We start from the raw sequence: 19,450 nt of genomic DNA, 5'->3' as shown, positions 1-19,450 counted from the left end.
TGCTGACAGCCTCTTCCGCCTGGAACTTCTGGACTCCGCCCAGGATCGGGCAAGTGGTCACCTGCCGCTCAATAAGCTTGATTCCCAACTTGCTGTCTCGGCAGTGGGACCCCCAGGGTGAGGCTGCTCCCCGAGGTCCACTCGCCGGAGGCGGCGTCGGGGAAGCTGGGAAGGGGGGGCGCTGGGTGCTGCGGTCGGGCCAGGTCGCCGGTCGCCTGCCCTCGCTTGCTGCACCTCTCGGAGCGCCGAGTGCGGCCCGGCCGGGCGGCCCAGCTCCCTCCGGCCTCTTTCTGAGAAACCGTGTCCCCTTAGAGGGCAATACTGTCACACTTGAGCAGACCTAAGACCGCACTGCATTTAAGAACTTCAGTGGCATTGGACGGGATACAGGATTTGCTATTGCACGCGCCTCCCTCAGGAAAGTCTCTGCCCCTGCACCGCCATCCCGGCCGGCCGAGGGACGGACGTCAGCCTCTGCAGACGCCTGCTTTACGGCAGGAACATGCACTCGGGGTCTCTGGGTGGCATCCGTGTCGCCAAGATACTCCTGGGGAGCATCCCGGGCGCCCCGCCCTGGCCGTGAGCGGCCCACGGGGGCGAGTCCAGGGGCTCAAGCTTGACTACAGGCACAGGCCCGGGAGCCTGGCAGTCACAGCCCAGGCTCGGGGGTTGGTGGCCCCCAGCACAGAGGCGGGGCGGAGGCTCCAGGCAGGCGCAGGGTGCGGGGTGCAATGGGGCCAGCTCCCTGCCGGGCCTGGGGTGGGCCCCCAGCAGGCCGGGCCCCAGGGGTGGGCTGTAGAGGGGGTGCCTGGAGTCCGGCTCCATCTTCAGGTGCATCCTGGTAGGGAAAGTGACCAGCTGTCTCTTGGCCACGTCGCTGGCCCCCAGCCACGCCTGGCTCGGGGACACACAGTAGCCATCCGCCGCATCCTCGGACCCGGATTCGCTCTCCATCTTGATGGGCACATCGAGTGACAACATGGGGTTACACGGGGCTCCCGGGGGCATTGGGATGCCTCGAAGCTTGTCCTCGGTGGGATAGCACCCCGCGGGGAGACGCTGCCTTCCCGGCCGAGGAAGCCCGTCCTCCAGGCTCCCCTGAGGGAAGGGGCAGCTGGTGGGAAGGGGAGCCTGGCCCTGGTGGCCATCCCGCAAGGCTCTGCTGGTCCGGCTGGCGCAGGGCCCGGGGGGAGGCTTTGGCTGGTGAGAGCCAGGTGAACTTCTGACGGCGTGGACAGTGCCCTGGGTGCCCGGGTAGGGCAGGCAGGCGCCACGGGCCTGCGCGGCGGGGAATGGGTCACCCTTGCCGGGCTCCAGCTTCAGCTTGGCGCCGCCGTCCTGACCGTGTCTCCCCGGCGTCCAGTTCAGGTGCTTCGAGGGTCCCTGTGTCTCGAGGTGGCAGCTGTACGGGGGGACGTCCCTCCGCTCCCTTGGGCAGGAGGGGCCCCTCGGCACCCCCCCCAGTTCCTCTCCTCGCCCATCCCTGTGGGAAGAGACGCCCGTCAGACAGAGCAGGGGTAGCGGGGGCCCAAGGGGAGGCCCTGCATCACGATGGTGCCGGCCACCTGCCGGGGCTGCACCCAGAGGCGAGGGCGGGTGGGGCCTGGGAGGGGAGAGGGTTTCTGAGCAAAGGTGAGCACGGAGGCCGGGCGTCACCCGGGGGTCCAAACCATGGGCAGAGCCACGGCCGTGGTCCCCACGTGAGTGATGACGACCCCTCCAGGGTGAGGAGTGGGTGTGGGCACCCTCTGTGCATCCCCACATCCCACAGAGAGAGGTTCAGCCACGTGGTCAAGGCCGCCGACGCTGTGCCTCAGCCACTTACCCTGCGGCCCCCTCGGGGTGGGGGTGGAGGAGGTCGTGGCCGCCCCGCAGGCACAGGCAGGGGCCCCGGGTTGCCAGCCGGCCCCAGTGGCAGGCGTCTGCGGGCCTCCTGAACACGGACAGGCCGTTTCCTCCGCTGCCCCTCCCTGCCAGGATTCAGAAAAGGGGGGGGTGAGCCGTGCCTGGGCTGGGCGAGGCCTCATCCTCGGCACCATCCACGCATGACGCACGGCTTCCCCGCGATGCCCGAGGGGCCGGGCACCCTCCGTCCTCCCGCCCAGCCCTCCAGGCCGCATCGCCACAGAACGCAGCATGTCTCCAGGGGCACGGTCATTTTACCCATTTCAAAAAGACGAGATGGAGAATTTAACAAGTACCTGCTAAGTAACTGGGTTTTCCGTGCAATTCTGGTTCACAGAGACTTGCGGCAGCTTTTGCTCTGCGAAGGACAGGAAACAGCAAAACGCGCAGATGAAACGTGTGTGAGGGCAGAAATGACAACACGACCCGTGTTGTTGTCACACCCAAGAGCAGAAGATACAATGACTCACACTTTTTAAGCCTGTATACATTGCAAAGCCTCTTCCCAGTTACAGGTTTGCTGAAAATTCCAACTCTCATCACCTTTCAGGCCAATGAAGCACTAATGAACTTCCTTCAGAAAGCAGACATGCGCCTAAGAGGACTTTCAGTGCATTTGTTTTCTTCTGCGTGGTCAGCATGGAAATACAGATTCCTCTGATTTGCAGCAGTTATTTGCGGTAGTTTACAAAGTCATCGTGAGTACTAAGTTAGTGATACTGAGCCATCGCCCCAGGGGAGTGTGTACACACACACACACACGCACACGCACGCGTCTCACAGATCTTGTAATCTTAGATCCTAAGGCAATGTGCAACTTATCCTGGGAGATCATATTTTCTTCATATTTCAAAAGAAAAAACAAGGCTCACGGTTGTTAAGTGATTTGCCTAAAGCTGCCCCTATAGCAGGTACGAGAATGGGATTCTAACCCCGTCCGACTGGCACCGCAGCCAGAGCTTCCTGAACTGCCGTTGGCCCTACCTCTCCATCTTCTGGGCGTCTCTGTAGGAGCCAGAGCCAGAGACAGAGCCAGAGACAGAGGTGGAGATGGAGACAGAGACGGAGACAGAGACACGAGGTTGGAGTGTCACCCTTAGCGGGGTGCAGATCACACACGCAGATCCTGTGAACATTTAGGTGTGAGGGGGTATCACGAAGTCCCGTTCAGGAAAAATTGTGAAGGACCTGAAATGCCTTCCAGCGACCACGACGTCCCTTCCGGAGCAACCCTCCTGGGCCTCGGGCTCCCGGGTTACTTCCTCACAGCCTCTGAGCTCAGAAGGGAACGGGCATGACGCGGGCACCGAGGCCGGTCAGGAATTCAGGTCAGAGCTGAATTCAGCTCCAGAAAACCTGAAGTCGAGAGAAGCTATTTGCTTCCTTCCTAAAATGTTGGCTGGCTCTTCCTCTCTTCGAGTTTTAATGATGTTCTGTACAATGTGTATCTAGTATTCGTTGCACGGTCACTCTGTGGGCAGCATCCTAACCTTCACCGCACAGACCCTCGCCAGACCTCCGAGGGACGTCCAGGTGTCCACGCCGCCCGGGGCAGTGGCAGGTGAGCCGGGGAGCCCGCACCCACCGCCCCAGGCTCAGGGCTCCTGCGCGGCCCTGGCTGGGAGTGCCGTCCGCACACCTGCGCTTCCCCGCGTGGCCGCCGGGGGGCAGCAGGGCCTCTAGGAAAAGCGATAGGAGGGGACGATTTTCCCTCCATCTCGTTTGTAGGGCTGGGGAAACACACAGGAGAGGAGAGCTCATCGTGTGGGGCTCAGTTACCATCATCGGGCCAGAGAGCTCGAAAGCAGAGAACTCAGACGGCAAAGGCAGGTGGAGGGTATTTCTCGCCAGCGTCAGCCCAGGCGGTGGGGAGAAAGCAGGTGCGGCAGAGCTGTCTCGCCGCCGGCAAGACACCCGTAGGTGTGGTCGAGCGTAATCTACGTGCTTTGTCGCACCTCACAACTCTTATTTTAGGAGTTTTTCCCCGCGGGCATTCTGTTTTACCTTCCTCCTATTTTACAACATTTTCTACCTTTGTAAAAACGAAGGGATATGTATTTAATTTTCAAATGCTCCAGAAAACTGCTGTCTTAACGAGCCGGCACGTGTGAGACCCAGAGGCCGTGAAGACATGGCTCCACCTGCAAACCCGGGGCAGGAATGGGGACGCAGGGGGCTCAGAGCCCGGTCATCTGAACGGGCGCTGAGGTCAAAGGGGAACCTGGGTACTGAGGAAGGACAAAGAAGCGGGTTGGAGACTCAGGTCTCCTGACATTCTGCCCCTGGTCGCGGCACAGGGGAGGGTATTGAGGAAGAAGAAAGGCAGACCTCAGACGTCTCTCCTCTTCCCCGGGGTCTCCCTCGCACCACGGGAAACACGGTTTGCACGCGCACAGCATCTTAATCTCTCCCAGAACCTGACCCATGCAACACAGACCTAACCCATTCCGAGAAATTACAGACAGGAATCTCCCAGAAAACCTAACTCCGAAGAGCCAAGAAGTCGCGGGGGTGGGGCGATGTGTGCGGCACGCCTGTCTGCAGCGTGTGCCCCGGCGGTGGGCCTGGTGTTGAGGGAGGACACGCAGAGAGAGGCAGGGAGGCTGCGGTCCGGCCTCCCGTCCCCCACGGGGGACACGGGCCCAGGTAAGTGGAGGGCTTAGGCATGAAGAGATGCAGCAGTGTTCGGCGCCACAGTCCACAAGTATCAGTGAAAGGTTTTCTGTTTTCTAATAGCTGCTTCCTACGTGACGTAGTAACTTTAACAGCAAGCTTCTCATTACATTCCTTGCTGGAAACGAAGGAGGGACAGACAGAAGATACTAAGTGTGGAGACGCTGTGTTTGAACCACCAGGATGGGACCGCGGCTGCTGGGGGCTCTGACTCACTTTGTGTCCGGCGTGGCCGAGGCGTCCACCCTGTGCTTCGCCCTCAGACACACACTCTGCATCTTCACCGCAGTAGGCAGGGGCGCCACGATGCAGAACAGGGAGAGCCGAGGGGGCAGGGCGGCTCCCGACGGGGCCCTCCTCTTCTGCCCGAACAGGAATTTTAGTTTCCCTTGAAACTGCATCGTCTGGTGTTTCAAAGACAGAAGCGAAGGCATGTTCACAGAGTGAATCATCGACGCGGTCAAAGGCCGTGGAGCTCACATTCCCGGGGACAGAAAACCAGAGAGCTCTGATCCCGAGTCTCTGAGGAGCCATGAACCAACGCGTCTTCCACGCTGGCCCCTGGGACAGGCGCTCCCTACCGCCTTTGAATGACTCAGGGTTTCTCTGGCATCCCCGTAACATCCTCTAACCTTCCAGCGTGTTCTCATGTGTGCACTCATGGGTGTGAGGGTGTGCGAGCCCTCACTCGGGGGCGTGAATGTGCGTGGGCTTGGCCGGAGCCACCAGGCAGCCCCCCAGGAGGATTTGCTGGAGCAGATCATCTCTGAGGACTGTTCTACATTAACCGTCCACTTCCAAATTGTCATTCATTGACAATTGTCATTCATGGTGATAAAACTTAGGGACAACTTGATTTGTTTATCTGGAGCACATGGTGCGAGTTAAAAAGCCAGAAAGTAACTCTGGAGTTTGTGATAAAAGAAAATAAAAGATCTCCCTATTATGGAAGAGTTGATCTATAATTGAGTTAGTTCACAGGTGACTTCAGGGTGCCCCAGCCCTGGATGGAGGAATAAGCCCACAGTGTGGCTGCACTCCTTCCCTATCCCTCGTCTGTCCATTCACCCCTCCCTCCATCCTTCCATCTGTCCATCCATCTCTCCCTCCTCCACCATCCCTTCATTCACCCATCCATCTGCCATCCCTCCATTTGTCTATGACTTTATTGGGTGAACAAATGCCTGCAGAGCACCTGCTGTGTGATGGTCACATGCTTGGTGGCGCAGTCAGGGCAGTGGTACTGGGACATCTTTAACATCCAGCTCTCCAGAGGGAAAAAGCCCTGACTTTTAGTTTTTGACGATTTCTTCGGTGTAAAAATTCCCACCGTGGCTGATTTCGAGCTGCCAACCTACCATCAGCTGGATCTCTATACTCCTGAAGTTTCGACAACGGGCTCCCGTGGGCAGCCCCACCTGCCGGGTGCGGACAGGCTCTGCACAGGCTCAGGAGCAGCTGTGGTGAGCCCGGGGGCCACGTGATGCCGCTGCCCACTGCCCTGTCCTCGGCGCTCCGCTGCCCGTGCCGGACCCCTTTCCCGCACGTGCAGTGACCGACCTCGCGGTAAAATATGATGAGACACTTTTCAAACTGATTTCTTTTGCTTGTTTCCTCTACTCGGTACTTCTGACACAGCTTCACTTCAGCTTAGGTTTCGATCTCTGCCTCACTGTACAGTGAAATCTACCTACGTTCACGTAGAGGGAAAACTACCTTAGTTTCCCACAGAACTGAGAACAAAGTATGATCAGAACAAAAGACTTTCTGGACAACCAGCTGACTGCCTGAATAAGAGACGAGCAGCGGGGTGCAGGGGGTTGCCAGTGCTTCATCCGCCCCGGCGGACCTCCCACTTCATTCTCGCTCGCCCGCCGTCTCTCAGCCTTGCCACATCAAGGCCGGAGCCCGCGTGCCGCCAGCACCCCGGCCCCTGGCTTCTCCCGCCCAGCAGCCGCTCACTCACCAGGAAGCCCGAGGTGCTGTCCAGCAGGCAGCGCACGCGGCAAATGAAGCACCGCGTCAGGAAGGCCGAGTACTCGGTGGGCCAGCCCGCGGCCCCCTCCTGGGCCCGGAGCAGCCTCCCCAGGACGGCGTCCTCTCCTGGCCGCGTTGGCACAGGCGGTGGTGGTCAGGGAGAAACCGGAAACACACTCTGATAAGCAAGTTCGTAACGTAACAGCGAGCTATCAGCACATAACACACACGCCTGCCCCAAACTGACACCTGCCTCTGAGCATCCCTCCCGCCCCCACCCCCGCAGAGCCAGCCGCCCTGACAAAGTCAGGTCTTTGCCCTCGAAAACGGCGTCTTGGTACAACCGCGAGTGTGACAACCACACGTGAGACTGTTGACCAGTTCAGGGTTTTTGGTTCTGAGCTCTACAAAGCTGTGTCGGCACCCGGGGGTTGTGCTTTTCTCTAACTTTACAGGGTAACTCATGCTGCTGCGTGAAGGGGTGCTGCAAAGTCCTCCTGAATCACGGACTGCTCGTGGGGAGACGTGTGGGAGAGCCAGCACTCCCTCCCCCAGCTCTGGACCCCAGATGAACGCCGCCCTTCCCCTCGAGCTCCCGTCGGCTCTGCAGTCTCTTGGGCACTTGGATGCCTGCCCGGTGTGTCCAGTGGGCAGGGGCCACGGATCCGGGACTTTGTAGGAGGTCTCGCTCACAGCGGGCAACGTCCCTGAACAGACAACAGTCTCTGGGGGATTTTTTCTGGTAAATCTAAAGTGAGTGGAAGGAATTTCCTGGAAGACGTGTGTCTGAGGGGGAGTTTGCAAAACCGGAGACAAGTACCGTGGCTTCTCGGCCTCACGCCACGCCCCGGGGGGCACAGAGCAGCAGCCCAAGACACAGGGGCACTCGGGAGCCACGTGGGGCTGGAGGAGGGCGGGGCGGGGCGCGGGACGAGGTCTCCGAGGAGGGGGCATCCACACCGCACCAACTGGATGGGAAGGAAAGGGGGCGATCCGTGTCTGAGTTAGACCAGGGCCCCCCCAAGACCCACCTGTCTCTGAGAGCAGGTTCTGCCCACACCCAGCCTGGGGAGGGTCCATGGCCCAGTGCAGCTGCCGGCAGAAGTCCTGGCGGTCGTCCACGTGGATGTAGTCGTAAATATTTTGGTGCATCACGTCCGTCTGGAACATGGCAACAGTCATTTTAGCATTACCCTGAGTGAATCTCCACACTTTATTCCAGTGTTAATAACTGCGAAAATGTCTCCTCCATCTGTCAAAGGCAAGTCACACCTGTGAAGAGAAAGTCCTTCCCCGGAGGACATGACCACATGGCCTGGACACTAGGCACCCGGCTCACGAGGCACAGAGCCGGGCACACTGCGGGTGCCCCCCAGGCCAGGCGGTGCCTTCAGGGGCAGGTCGGGGACTCAGAGACCAAACGTCACTTGGGGTCAAGATACCCACTTTTCCAAGTTGACTCCAACCTCACCAAGCTGTGCGTTTGTGTTTGGTCACTTTCCAGACTATCTGTTATACTTGAATCACAAAAGTTAACTAAAAGAGCATCCCTGTGAAGTGAGCTGGGGGCCACCAGGTGAGATGGGGGCCAGGCCAGCACCTCCAGGCCTGACCACCACCCCCCCTGGTAGGACGCCGCAGAGACCCACCAGTCCACAGCCCTCTCTCTGGTGCTGGATCCTCCCACCTGCTCGGGCCCCGAACGCAGAGGCCAACCCACAGGTCCATGCTGGGAAACTGCGGTCTGCGGCACAAAGGCCACTGCCACGGACTACGAAGACTGGTTTCATTAGACTCAACGGTTGCTGTTGTCGGCAAAAACGTCCGCAGAGTGTCGACAGATGACGAGCCTGGAGCACATCTCCCCACTACCCTCTCTTAACTGAAGGGCATCACTCATTACCCGCCTGGGAGCCCAGCCTGCCAGGTGCTGTCTGTGACCTCTTCAACTGGTCCATTTCTGAGTTTCCATCATTTCTCGACTGGATCCCTGCAACACTAGATGGAGGAAAAGCGCCTGAAGGATGAAGACTTCACAAATGACGTTACCTCCTTAGAAGGTAACAGGTAACCCCACCCAGAGTGGATGAGGTGCAGCATCTCTCCACAGGCTCCTCCTGTAACTGGCCCCCGGACATCAAACGGGTAGCCTCAGAAAGTTAGAAAATGAGTGTGATCATAACTCGAAGGCTGGACTCTATCCCCTGTGCGCCCCCCAGTCCAAGACGCTGTTTTCACAGGAACAACAGGACCCTGAGGTCAGAAGTGATTGTGGTCCTCTGTCAGTGCTGTCCAGCCTCAGGGAGTCTGGCGTGACTGGGGACCAACTCATGGTGGACGTGGGCACACCTGACTTTCCCTCCTGCTGAGACCTGGTGGCACCTGCCGCACCTTCTGGTTCTCACCCGACTGGCAACTGGCAGCCTCACCTGGAGGCTCCCTCTCACCAGAGGCTCCCACCTCACCTGGTAGCTCTGTGGTTACAAGGGCACATCCCATAGCCATGCTTTCCTAATACACTTTTGTGATTCAGACATAACACATAGTCTGAAAAGTGCCCACATCATAAATATGCAGCTTCACCACCCAGTCGGGAATCAGGACCCCTACAGCATCTCAGAACCCCTTCCCTCCACCCTCCCCAGAGGCGGTCGTGGCGCAGAACCCCGCACTGCCGGCTGATACTGGATGTAAATGGAGCGCTGTGACCTCTGTGTCACATCACAGTTGTGCGTGTGACGGCGGTGTTTCAGCCCCACCATCGTGTGGTACTCCACTGTCAGGACATACCACACTGATTACTCCACTCGCTGCTGGGCCCTCTGAGTTATCTCCCGTCTGAGCCTGTTACAGAGGCTGCTGCTGTGTCCTCGAGGGCGTTTCTGTTGGATGCACACCCAGGAGTGGAATGAGTGGGTCGTGGAGTGAGCAGAGCCTCAGCTTTAGTGGAAAAGGCCAAACAGCCGTCCAAAGTGAGCACACGAATACGCACTTCCGTCGTGACAGTGTGTGGAGCTCCAGTTGCTTTATGTTCTGGCCAACCTTTGGTATTTTCAACCCTTTTTTTTTTTTTTTTTGAGCTACGGTGGTGGATGCATCATGGTTTCTTTTGATGGTTTTAATTAGCACGTCACGAAGACTAATGAAATTGAACATCTTCTCACATGTTTATTGGTTTTTAGATGTGGGGGTGTGTGTGCGTGTTGCTCGCTTCTGTCTTTCCCATGAATTTCCGTCGAGCTGTCTTGCTGGTTTGTCAGCGTTCTTCATCCTTCTGGACAGGAGTCCTTTCTTGGGTGGATTCCTTTGCAAAACTCTTCTCCACTCCCTGGCCTCCACTGTTGCTCTCCTAATGGGTCTGACACAGCCTGATTCATCAATCTATCCTCATGGACAGGGTTTTAGAGTTTTTGTCCTGTCTATGTACTCTGTCCTCATATACCTCCTAACTCTGCCCTGTTATCTTCTAGAAGCTTCCACCACCCACCCGACATTGACTGTGCATGGTGTGAGGTAGGAGTCAAGACTCATTCATGTGGTTCCAGTTCACGAAGCACCATTTACTGACGAGACCAGCGCCTGCCCACCTCTCGGCAGCACCAGCTTCACTGTAAACCCGCGGCTGCTCTGAACCTCCGCTCTGTCCTGTGGGTCCACCTGTCCCTCTTCCACCAACCCCACACGTCTCAGCCACTGAGCTAGACGGACAGTCTTGTCTCCGGGATTGTACGTCCCAGGGAAAATCACACCCCCCACCGCCCTGCCGATGGGAATGCTCAGCCCTCTGCATCCCCAATTAGCTTGTCAGTTTCCTCCCAGAGAAGCTGCTCAGTTTTTACGGCAGTGTTATTAATTAATGTCATTCTATAACCTGATCTGATGTCTTTATGATAATAATATCGAGTCCTCCAGTCCATGATATGGCATACCCTTCCATTTACCTGGATCTTCTTTAACTTCTTTAAATAATGTTTTATATTCTGTGTGGAGATATTGCATATCATTTGCTTGACTCATTCCTAGGAATCTGGTGTTTTTCCATCCTGCTTTGATGGATGGCATTTTCCCCTCCATGGTTTTGATTAAAGGAAAACAATTGTGCTGACCTGTGAGCGCTGGATACGTCTCACCATAAACTGATACACAGGCACTGTGATCCAGGTTATTCTCTGGTGCGTTTTGGCAGGTGACCCCAAGCTTCGCAGAACCCCAGGGCCTCCCTGCTGCCCCATTTGCCGTCTCCACACACCTCAGATGATTCACGAATGGGACGCAAGGTGTGGGTCTGTGGCTTAACGGGCACAGGGGGCAGGTTGACTTGGAGGAGACATCGCTGACCAAGGTGAATTTGAAGACCAGTTATCTGGGGTGAGGAAACCAAGTTGGTAGCAACTAGTGTGGCTGCCCTTCGTCCTTCCTAATCTCCTAGGGTCTGATTCCTACAAATGAGGTCAAGAAAAATAAATGGTGGGAAACGTGAGACGGAGGGGAGAGAGTAGGTAACAATGATTCAAACAGCACAACAGGCCCTGCTTTGGTTGGGTCAGGCGGTCTTCATCCTGCCTCTAAACCACCCTTTGTGGAGTTGAGGATAAAAGTATTGATACAACTGTTTTCACAAACGGCTCGTTCCAGCAGTAACCATCTCTACTTTCTGTGCAGAGAGGGCGCACATCCACTCTCCATGCCCGTGGATTCCTTCCACAGGCCCTCACATCTGCCCCGGTTCACATGGGGACAAGCTGCCCCTACCGCAGACCTCCGAGAGAACAGACAACATCCTGAAACAGCAAACGGTAACAGCAACTAAAATATACATCTAAAGCCTATCCATTCGTCTCAGAGAGCGCTAAGTGCAAGATACTGAACCGCTGCACTCAGGTTGTGACAGGAAATACCTGGTTCCTGACTTTTTGTAAGGCGTTTTGCACAAGCAGCTTACAATAGCACAAAGCAATCCTAACATGTTCATGAAATATTTTGCATAAACTAGAGGCACGGCCTGATTTAATGGCATTTGGAAACAATTTCTTTATAATAAAAGGCAAAACTTTTTTTTTGTTTTCACTTCTAACGCTTCAGCGGAAATAACCAAGTTCCAAGAAACCAAAAGAGCCAATTAGCAAGTTCAGACCTGGAAGCAGGTCTCCTCTGCAGGGCTTTTCCCACGAAGGTCCTACCTGGTGGTGAGACCTTCGAATTACAGCCAAAGGCAGGTGGCTCTGGGGTGTCTGGAGAATTCACAGAGCAACTCAGGCGACAGTGATGGGAACGAAAAGAAATTCTGAGCACGCAAAAGGCAGACCGAACCACGTTTTTCTAGATCCACATCCTGCACACGACCTCCAGGGGAGCACGTGGAAGGCTTCGCTATTTGGGTCTGGAATCCCTCGTGCCCACGGCCTCGCGGAGTCACCTGCCGTCCTGGAGGGGGCGCTGCTCCAGGGGACCCTGAGCCCGAGCCTGCACCCCGGCCACGGCCCCCGACCTCGTGCGAGCGCGGCCTCCGCACAGCGACTGCAGAGGCGGAGCGGGTGGCCCAGCTCCCTCGTCAGGAGCGCCCCCAGCCCCCTGGGGCTCCCGGCCGCGGCCTCGCAGCCCCACCGCGCGGAGGAGGAAGTCGGGCGACCCCGACTCGAAGGGGCGGGGCCGGCTCCCCGAGGCCACGCCCCCGCGGGGGGCCGCGCCTCCGCCTGCTGTTCGGCCACAGGCCGTGACCGCGCGATCGCTGCCCGCGAGGCCGCCCAGACGGTCCCGGGGCCAGGACAGGGCCTGGCGGTCACTCTGTGTGGGTCCGGGTGGCGGGAAAGTCAACCTGGAAACGAGCGTGGGAGGAATCGAAAACGATTCGAATGAGGATTTTCATGGAAATTAGATCACGGGCCCCATCGGCCTCAGGGGCTCAGGCGGACCTCAGTTCTCAGCCTGTCGGGGACCGGGCTCTCACACCTTGGCTTCCGCTGCCCTCAGCTTCGGGCACCCCCTTGGTGCTCGGCCCATCCAGGGAGATTTTCGTTCTTAACGCCAGTCTGGCCTGTCCCCGCTCCCTCGCTTGGCTCTGATCCCGGCTCTGCAGGTATTTCCCCTCTGCCGGCAGAGGTACCCCGGCCCCGCGGGGCCGTCCACGACCTCCAGGCGAGCACCCCTGTCCCAGTCTCGCCAGCGTCCCAGCGGGTGGGCGCCTCGGGGGACTCTCCATCCCCCAGGGGCCGCCGCCTCGCCCCAGCCAACGGGGGGTGGGGCTGGGGGCGGGGAGGGGCGTGGTCTCCGAAATGTGCTCCTCCCGGGCGCCGGGGCTCCGCCCTGCGGGCGCTGCTCCCTCTGCACCCACTGTGTCTGCACCCCTTTCTCGCTCATCCTGTGTCACTAGGCGATGATTCTTTACACTAAACTTACATTAGTGTAAGTTTGTAGATTCTGTATATTAAGCCGTGCGAATCACTGCACAGGTTCTGCCTCCGGATGTGGCCCTGAGGACAGACACACTGTTCTCCGTTCCTCCAGGTTCTGTTTTGTTCTCTCGCAAATCCACCTGTTTTTGTCTTGAATTCCTCAGGGAGGGTGCCAGTGCCGCTGGCCCATGGCTTCCTCGAGTTGATAACTCCGCACCGCGAGCTCCCTGCAGAGGGCTGCGTCTGGTGGGTGGCCCCTGGCAGAGCAGCTGCGGCCACTGTGGTGCCCGGCTTGTCCTCAGACCTCAGCCGTCGAAGTTCCAGAGCCGGGAGGCTGCACCATCAGGCTGGTGACTTTGGGCTGGGATTTCTCACGAGAGACTTCTTTTCCTTCCCGGAGGCCAAGCCAGATCCTTCTTCCTTTCCTGGGACTTTTCATTGAGCCACCCTTCTAGGACCCAGTGTTGCATGGGACTCCATCCAGCTCTGCCCCAAGGTCTGGAGTCATCCAAGCTAGGCTGGCCTGGGGCAACGTTCCAGATGAATTATCTGTACACCAACAAGAGCGTTTCCAGAACACACTACGTCCTGACTGTACCTCGTGTCTGGGCTTTGAGACACCAATGCACAGATGAGGACAGGTCCACTGCCCTGGCCCTGACCAGCCTCTCACGGCGAGGAGCCCGGGAGGCCCGGCCTCAGTCAGCACAAGCTGCTGCCCTTTAGACGGGGGACGCCCAGGACACTGTCACGCCTCTCGCTGTGACCCTGGGCCCTAGACAAAGCTAGGTGTGCAACTCCTCATCTGACAAAAGCTCCATGATTTAAAAAAAAAAAAAAAAAAAAGCAGCTTGATTTTAGAGACATTTTACACCTTGAAGACAACGCGTACTTTCAAGGTAACAGAACCGAACCGCAGCAGATAGAGTAGCTGTGTTTACCTGGTGGAAGCCCAGATAGTCCACAATCGTTGCTGACGCGTAGAATATCATCCCTTCTGCGCTTACCACCAGAGCAAAGCCGTGGAGGGACTAGAAAAAACAAAAAATCGAGTTGGCTCCAAGATACCTTTGTGAAATCATTCAAAATGAAAAAGTCAAGCATTGATTCTGTTCGGCTTTTCAACCATTTCTCCCCCGTTTTGTGGTCTGTATTCATAACCTCCAGAAAGGCCCACTTTTAATTTATTTATGACCATTTTGCAAAAGGCCCCAAGCTAGCAGGTGACACGGGAACTTGGTCACGGTTTATAAGGCTCAAGACTAGGGTTCTTCTTTTTCTAATGATTATCAAATTTATGTCTTATAAAATATACACCATCACTATGAGATGACACGTCAGTACCTGAAACAGAACAGAACCTTTATGCCACCTTGTGGATTTCCCCATTCATGCACCCTCCTCTATACCGTGTTCTGATTTTTCTAAGAATTTTTATCCTGAAAAAATGTTGAGCTCCATCAAGTGCTATTTCTATATCTACTGAAATCATCACATAGATTTTCTTTAATCTATTAATGTGGTGAGTTACAGTGACAGATTTTCTGATGGTGAAATCATTCTTGCCTACGTAGGGTAAACCTTATCTGATCATAATTTTTAATATGCTCTTGGAATTGATTCATTTCACTTACGAAATATTCATTTATATATAAGGAAATCCAGCCTAGAAGCGTCTCTCTTTATTTTGGTGTCAAGTATACCTCATCTTCCCTCTCTTTTCATTCTCGGGACCCACTTATTTATGATGAGAATGATGTATTCCTTGAAAGTCTGGTTCACCTCACCTCTAAGATCCTCCAGTTTGGGTGCATTTTGGGAGAGATGGTGAGTGAAAGGGGGTGGATTTTAGTACCATGTCAGTTTATTTATTTATTTATTATTATTATTTTTGTGTGTGGTACGCGGGCCTCCCACTGTTGTGGCCTCTCCCGTTGCAGAGCACAGGCTCTGGACACGCAGGCCCAGCGGCCATGGCTCACGGGCCCAGCCGCTCCGCGGCACGTGGGATCTTGCCGGACCGGGGCACGAACCCGCGTTCCCTGCATCGGCAGGCGGGCTCTCAACCACTGCGCCACCAGGGAAGCCCCATGTCAGTTTATGTAATGGTTGTTAGTGTATTCAGGATTTTTCTCGTATATCAATTATGGCATTTAAAAATATTTTTTAGTAATGCACTCATTGCATCTTGATTTTAAATTTACTCATGTATGTTATTCACAATATTTTTATGATTATTAAATTTCAGTTATATCTGTAATTATTGTGGCATGTGCTGTGTTGGGCTCAACTTAAAGTCTCTCTTTGTTCGAAAAGCGGGCCCTCCAGCCCCTCCTGCACAGGCTTCCCAGAACCATCACTAGTGAGGATGCACGAGGGGCCACGGCCACTAGAGCGCGTGATCAACGCGCATTCTACCTACCTATCTGTATCTATCTATCATCTGGCATCATCATCATCGCTTTGATACAGAAAATGGCAGCACGCTCTGTGTAGGTCCTGGTGAGTGTCAGGCACCATACGTGGAATAGCGCACTCAGTTCTGCGCCACCTCCGTGAGGCAGGAACAGTCGGATTCTACTGGGCCAATACAGAAGCTGGAGGTAAGGGAGGTTCAGGCAACTGGACAGTGGCGTTCAAAATATTTCGGTTTGAATCTTTAACATACAGACATTCAGAGACTCTTTTTTTTTTTAATTTTTTGGTCGCGCGGCATGCAGGATCTTAGTTCCCTGACCAAGGATCGAACCTGCGCCCCCTGCAGTGGAAGCGAGGAGTCCTAGCCACAGGACCGCCAGAGAAGTCCCCAGACATATAGAGACTTTAACTTCTGTGAAGTTTGTAGCTATCAGCAGTGTATTATAATACCCATTTCCCTTAACTCTTGACCAGGCTGGATACCTTTTTCTTTTTTTCTAATCTTTGCCAATTTTATAAGTGATAAATTATCTAACCGCCATTATAATTTTCATTTCTTTGATTATTGATGAGATGGAAAATTTTTCATACATTCATTGATAACTTGTATTTCTTCTTTGGTAAACTGCCCGTGCATGTCATGTGCTGATTTTTCTATTAGGGTTTATACATATCAACATCCAAGAGCTTTTAAATTACTGATATCGAAGATTTCTAGGCAGCCACCTAAATTCAAATCCCCACACTTCTAAAAAATGATGGAGAACAACGAGAACAGGTAAAACTACACAAATCTGCACCCCAATCCTAATGAGAACACAGAGAGGTGATGAACTTCAAGTTACATACAAGCAGAAAAGGCAACATAAAAGTCCCAGAAAGCTTACGATGACTGTTTCAAAAGAACAAAGTGTGTAACCCCTCCTCAAGAAACTAGAGAAAGCAGAGACAATTAAATACAATGTAAGGAGAGGGAAAGAAAAAATTTGAATAAGAGAAAAAACAATGAAAATTGTTTAAACAGTTAAACGATAAAGATTGTCAACAAAGTGAAAAATTGCTTCTTTAAAAAGATTAATAAAATTGATAAACTCTTAGCAAGATTGATCAAGAAAAATACAAATTACAGACACCAGGAATTTTAAAGGATACATCATTACAGATCCTACAGACATTAAAAAGATAGTGAGGAAATAATAAAAATGATACTCAAGAAATTAATTTACCAGAATTGACCCATTAGAGATAGAAACCTTAGAAGATCAATTTCTGTAGAAGAAATAAAGTTACCAAGGAACTAACCCAGGATAATGCACCAGGCCCAGATGGTTTTAAAAAGGAATTCTACCAAATCTTTTAAAATCAGATAACACCAATGCCCCATAAATTGTCTCAGAAATAGAAAGTGAAGGAAATTTTCTAATTCTTTTTAAGAAGTATAACACTGACACTTGATTCTGATAAGGAAAATACAATAAGAATAAAATTGCTTACTTTGACTATTGGTACAAATATGCTAAATAAATATTAGCAAACAGACTTCAATTTCACATTAAGAAAAGAATACATCATGACCAAATGAATGTATTCCAGGAATGCAAAGTTGGATATCAGGAAATATTAAGAAATTCATTAATATAATACACCACATTTATAGATCTAAGGAGAAAAACCTATGATTATCTTTTTTTTTTTTGGCTCTGTTGGGTCTTTGTTGCTGCACGTGGGCTTTCTCTAGTTGTGGTGAGTGGGGGCAACTTTTCATTGCGGTGCATGGGCTTCTCATAGCGGTGGTTTCTCTTGTTGCAGAGCACAGGCTCTAGGCGTGCAGGTTTCAGTAGTTGCAACACACGGGCTCAGTAGCTGTGGCTTGTGGGCTCTAGAGTGCAGGCTCAGTAGTTGTGGCGCATGGGCTTAGCTGTTCCGCAGCATGTGGGATCTTCCCGGACCAGGGCTTGCACCCATGTCCCCTGCATTGGCAGGCGGATTCTTAACCACTGCGCCACCAGGGAATTCCCTATGATTATCTTTATAGATGGCAAAAAGCTTTCAACAAAATTCAACACTTGTTCCTGATAAAAACACACAAGAAAATAGGAATTGTGGATACATCTTAACATGGTAACGTGTGTGTGCATGTTGTATGTGTGTGTGTGTCTGTCCACGTTATTCCCAAGGTAGCAACTTAATGGGGGAAAATTCTAGGTGTTTCCAGTATGATCAGGAAGCAAGGCAACGATGCCTATGACATCCCATACTGGGGTGTGTAAACTACACCCCCCAACATATAGCCTGCCACTGGTTTTGTAAATGAAATTTTACTAGAACACGGCCACACCTGTTCATTTACGTATTGTCTCGAGCCACTTTTGCACTACAACAGCAAGGCTGAGTAGTTATGACAGAGACAATATGGCCCAGGGGTCCCCAGTGCCCAGGCCGCACAGCAGGAGGTGAGCGCAGCGGGCAAGTGAGAGAAGCTACACCTGCCGCTCCCCATGGCTGTCCATCACTAGCATCCCCGCCTGAATATCCCCCCAACCCCATCCGTGGAAAAGCTGTCTTTCATGAAACTAGTCGCTGGTGCCAAAAAAGTTGGGGACCGTTGATATGGCCCACAAAGCCTGAAATATTTCACCATCTGGCCATTTAAAGAAAGAGTTTGCTGACTCCCGTCCTGTAGTATCTGGGGGGTGTTAACTGTTGCAACTAGAAGAGAGAAATCAATGGGAGGTATAAGAATTGAGAAAGTAAAACGATCACTATTTGCAGATGATACCATGGTTTACTCAGGAAACCCTAGAGAATCAATGATAAAATAACTCAAATAAAAGATTTCAGTAAGCAGCAAGGATATAAAATTAAATATATATACTCAATAACCTTTACATCTGAGAAAAATGACCATATTAGAGGACATCATGGTGGTTAAAACCCCATTTACAAAGAAGACCCAGGACTTGTAAACTCAACAAGAAATGTGCAAAATCGATGCAAAGAAAACGTCAAAACATCTCAACAGGGCTTCCCTGGTGGCGCAGTGGTTGAGAGTCCGCCTGCCGATGCAGGGGACGCGGGTTCGTGCCCCAGTCCGGGAAGATCCCACATGCCGCGGAGCAGCTGGGCCCATGAGCCATGGCCGCTGAGCCTGTGCGTCCGGAGCCTGTGCTCCACAACAGGAGACGCCACAACAGTGAGAGGCCGGCGTAGCACAAAAAAAAAAAAAAATCTCAACAGACACAAAATTATATGTGAACAAATGGAAAGACATCCTTTGTTCTTGGACTGGGTGACTCACCATTCTTCCTAAGTGAAGTTATCAACAGAGTGCAATGTTGTCTATATCAAACTTTTTTTATTGAACTATAGTTGATTTACAATATTGTGTTAGTACAGGTGTACAGATATATATATATATATATCTGAATCACTATATATATTTCCATATACTCTTTTTCGGATTCTTTCCCATTATAGGTTATTACAAGATACTGAGTATAGTTCCCTGTGCTATGCAGTAGGCCCTTACGGTTTATCTATTTTATATATAGTGGAGTGTATATCAAATCTTTATGGCGCCATCAAGTTGATACTAAATATGGAAAGTAAACATGCACTAATTGTTACAAAAACACTGAAAAAGAAAGTTAGGGAAGACTGTTATTTCTTGTCAAAACATACCATCAGGCCTCCACAACTAAAGGAGTTGGGTGCTGGCGCGTGAATGGACAAGTGCGTCCAGAGCCTGGGATAGGAAGCCCAGAGCAGGTGCAAGTACAGGCGGAAAGGTGGTGTCATCCAAACTACTAGACGAAGCGGGCTTTTCAGTAAACGGTTCTCCCCTGAGATTCTGTCTGTCTGTTTCACAGGCTGAGTGCTCATCTACAGTTGACCGATATTTCTTGTCGCGGAGCATCATCCATTCCAGATCTGCGCTCAGCCACCACGCCTCATTCCTTCACGGCGATGACGGGCTTGGTGTGCCGTGCCGCGTTCAGGATGGTTTCATCTAGCCTCACAAGTAAAACGGGCCGAATTTCTCCCAAGCGCCGTCTCTGCCTGGTTTTAGTACAGGGTTCCTGACT

At 53.1% G+C, this 19,450-nt stretch overlaps 1 protein-coding gene across 1 annotated transcript in view; it reads right to left on the bottom strand.

The window, feature by feature from the left end:
* Positions 1-489: 489 nt before the first annotated feature.
* The window catches only part of AHRR (aryl hydrocarbon receptor repressor), a 62,355-nt gene continuing 43,394 nt past the window's right edge, over positions 490-19,450 (bottom strand). The window contains exons 5-11 of the mRNA XM_065874523.1: positions 13,889-13,978; positions 7,587-7,716; positions 6,545-6,681; positions 4,795-4,982; positions 2,202-2,263; positions 1,826-1,970; positions 490-1,483 (exon numbers count right to left, since the gene is read on the bottom strand). Of these exons, the coding sequence (XP_065730595.1) occupies positions 490-1,483; positions 1,826-1,970; positions 2,202-2,263; positions 4,795-4,982; positions 6,545-6,681; positions 7,587-7,716; positions 13,889-13,978 (1,746 nt within the window). The remainder of the gene's footprint in view (positions 1,484-1,825; positions 1,971-2,201; positions 2,264-4,794; positions 4,983-6,544; positions 6,682-7,586; positions 7,717-13,888; positions 13,979-19,450) is intronic.

This window comes from Phocoena phocoena, chromosome 3, assembly GCF_963924675.1.
Source record: "Phocoena phocoena chromosome 3, mPhoPho1.1, whole genome shotgun sequence".
Lineage (NCBI taxonomy): Eukaryota > Metazoa > Chordata > Mammalia > Artiodactyla > Phocoenidae > Phocoena > Phocoena phocoena.
Note: the sequence above shows the minus strand (reverse complement) of the source record. Positions and strands in the feature narration are given on the sequence as shown.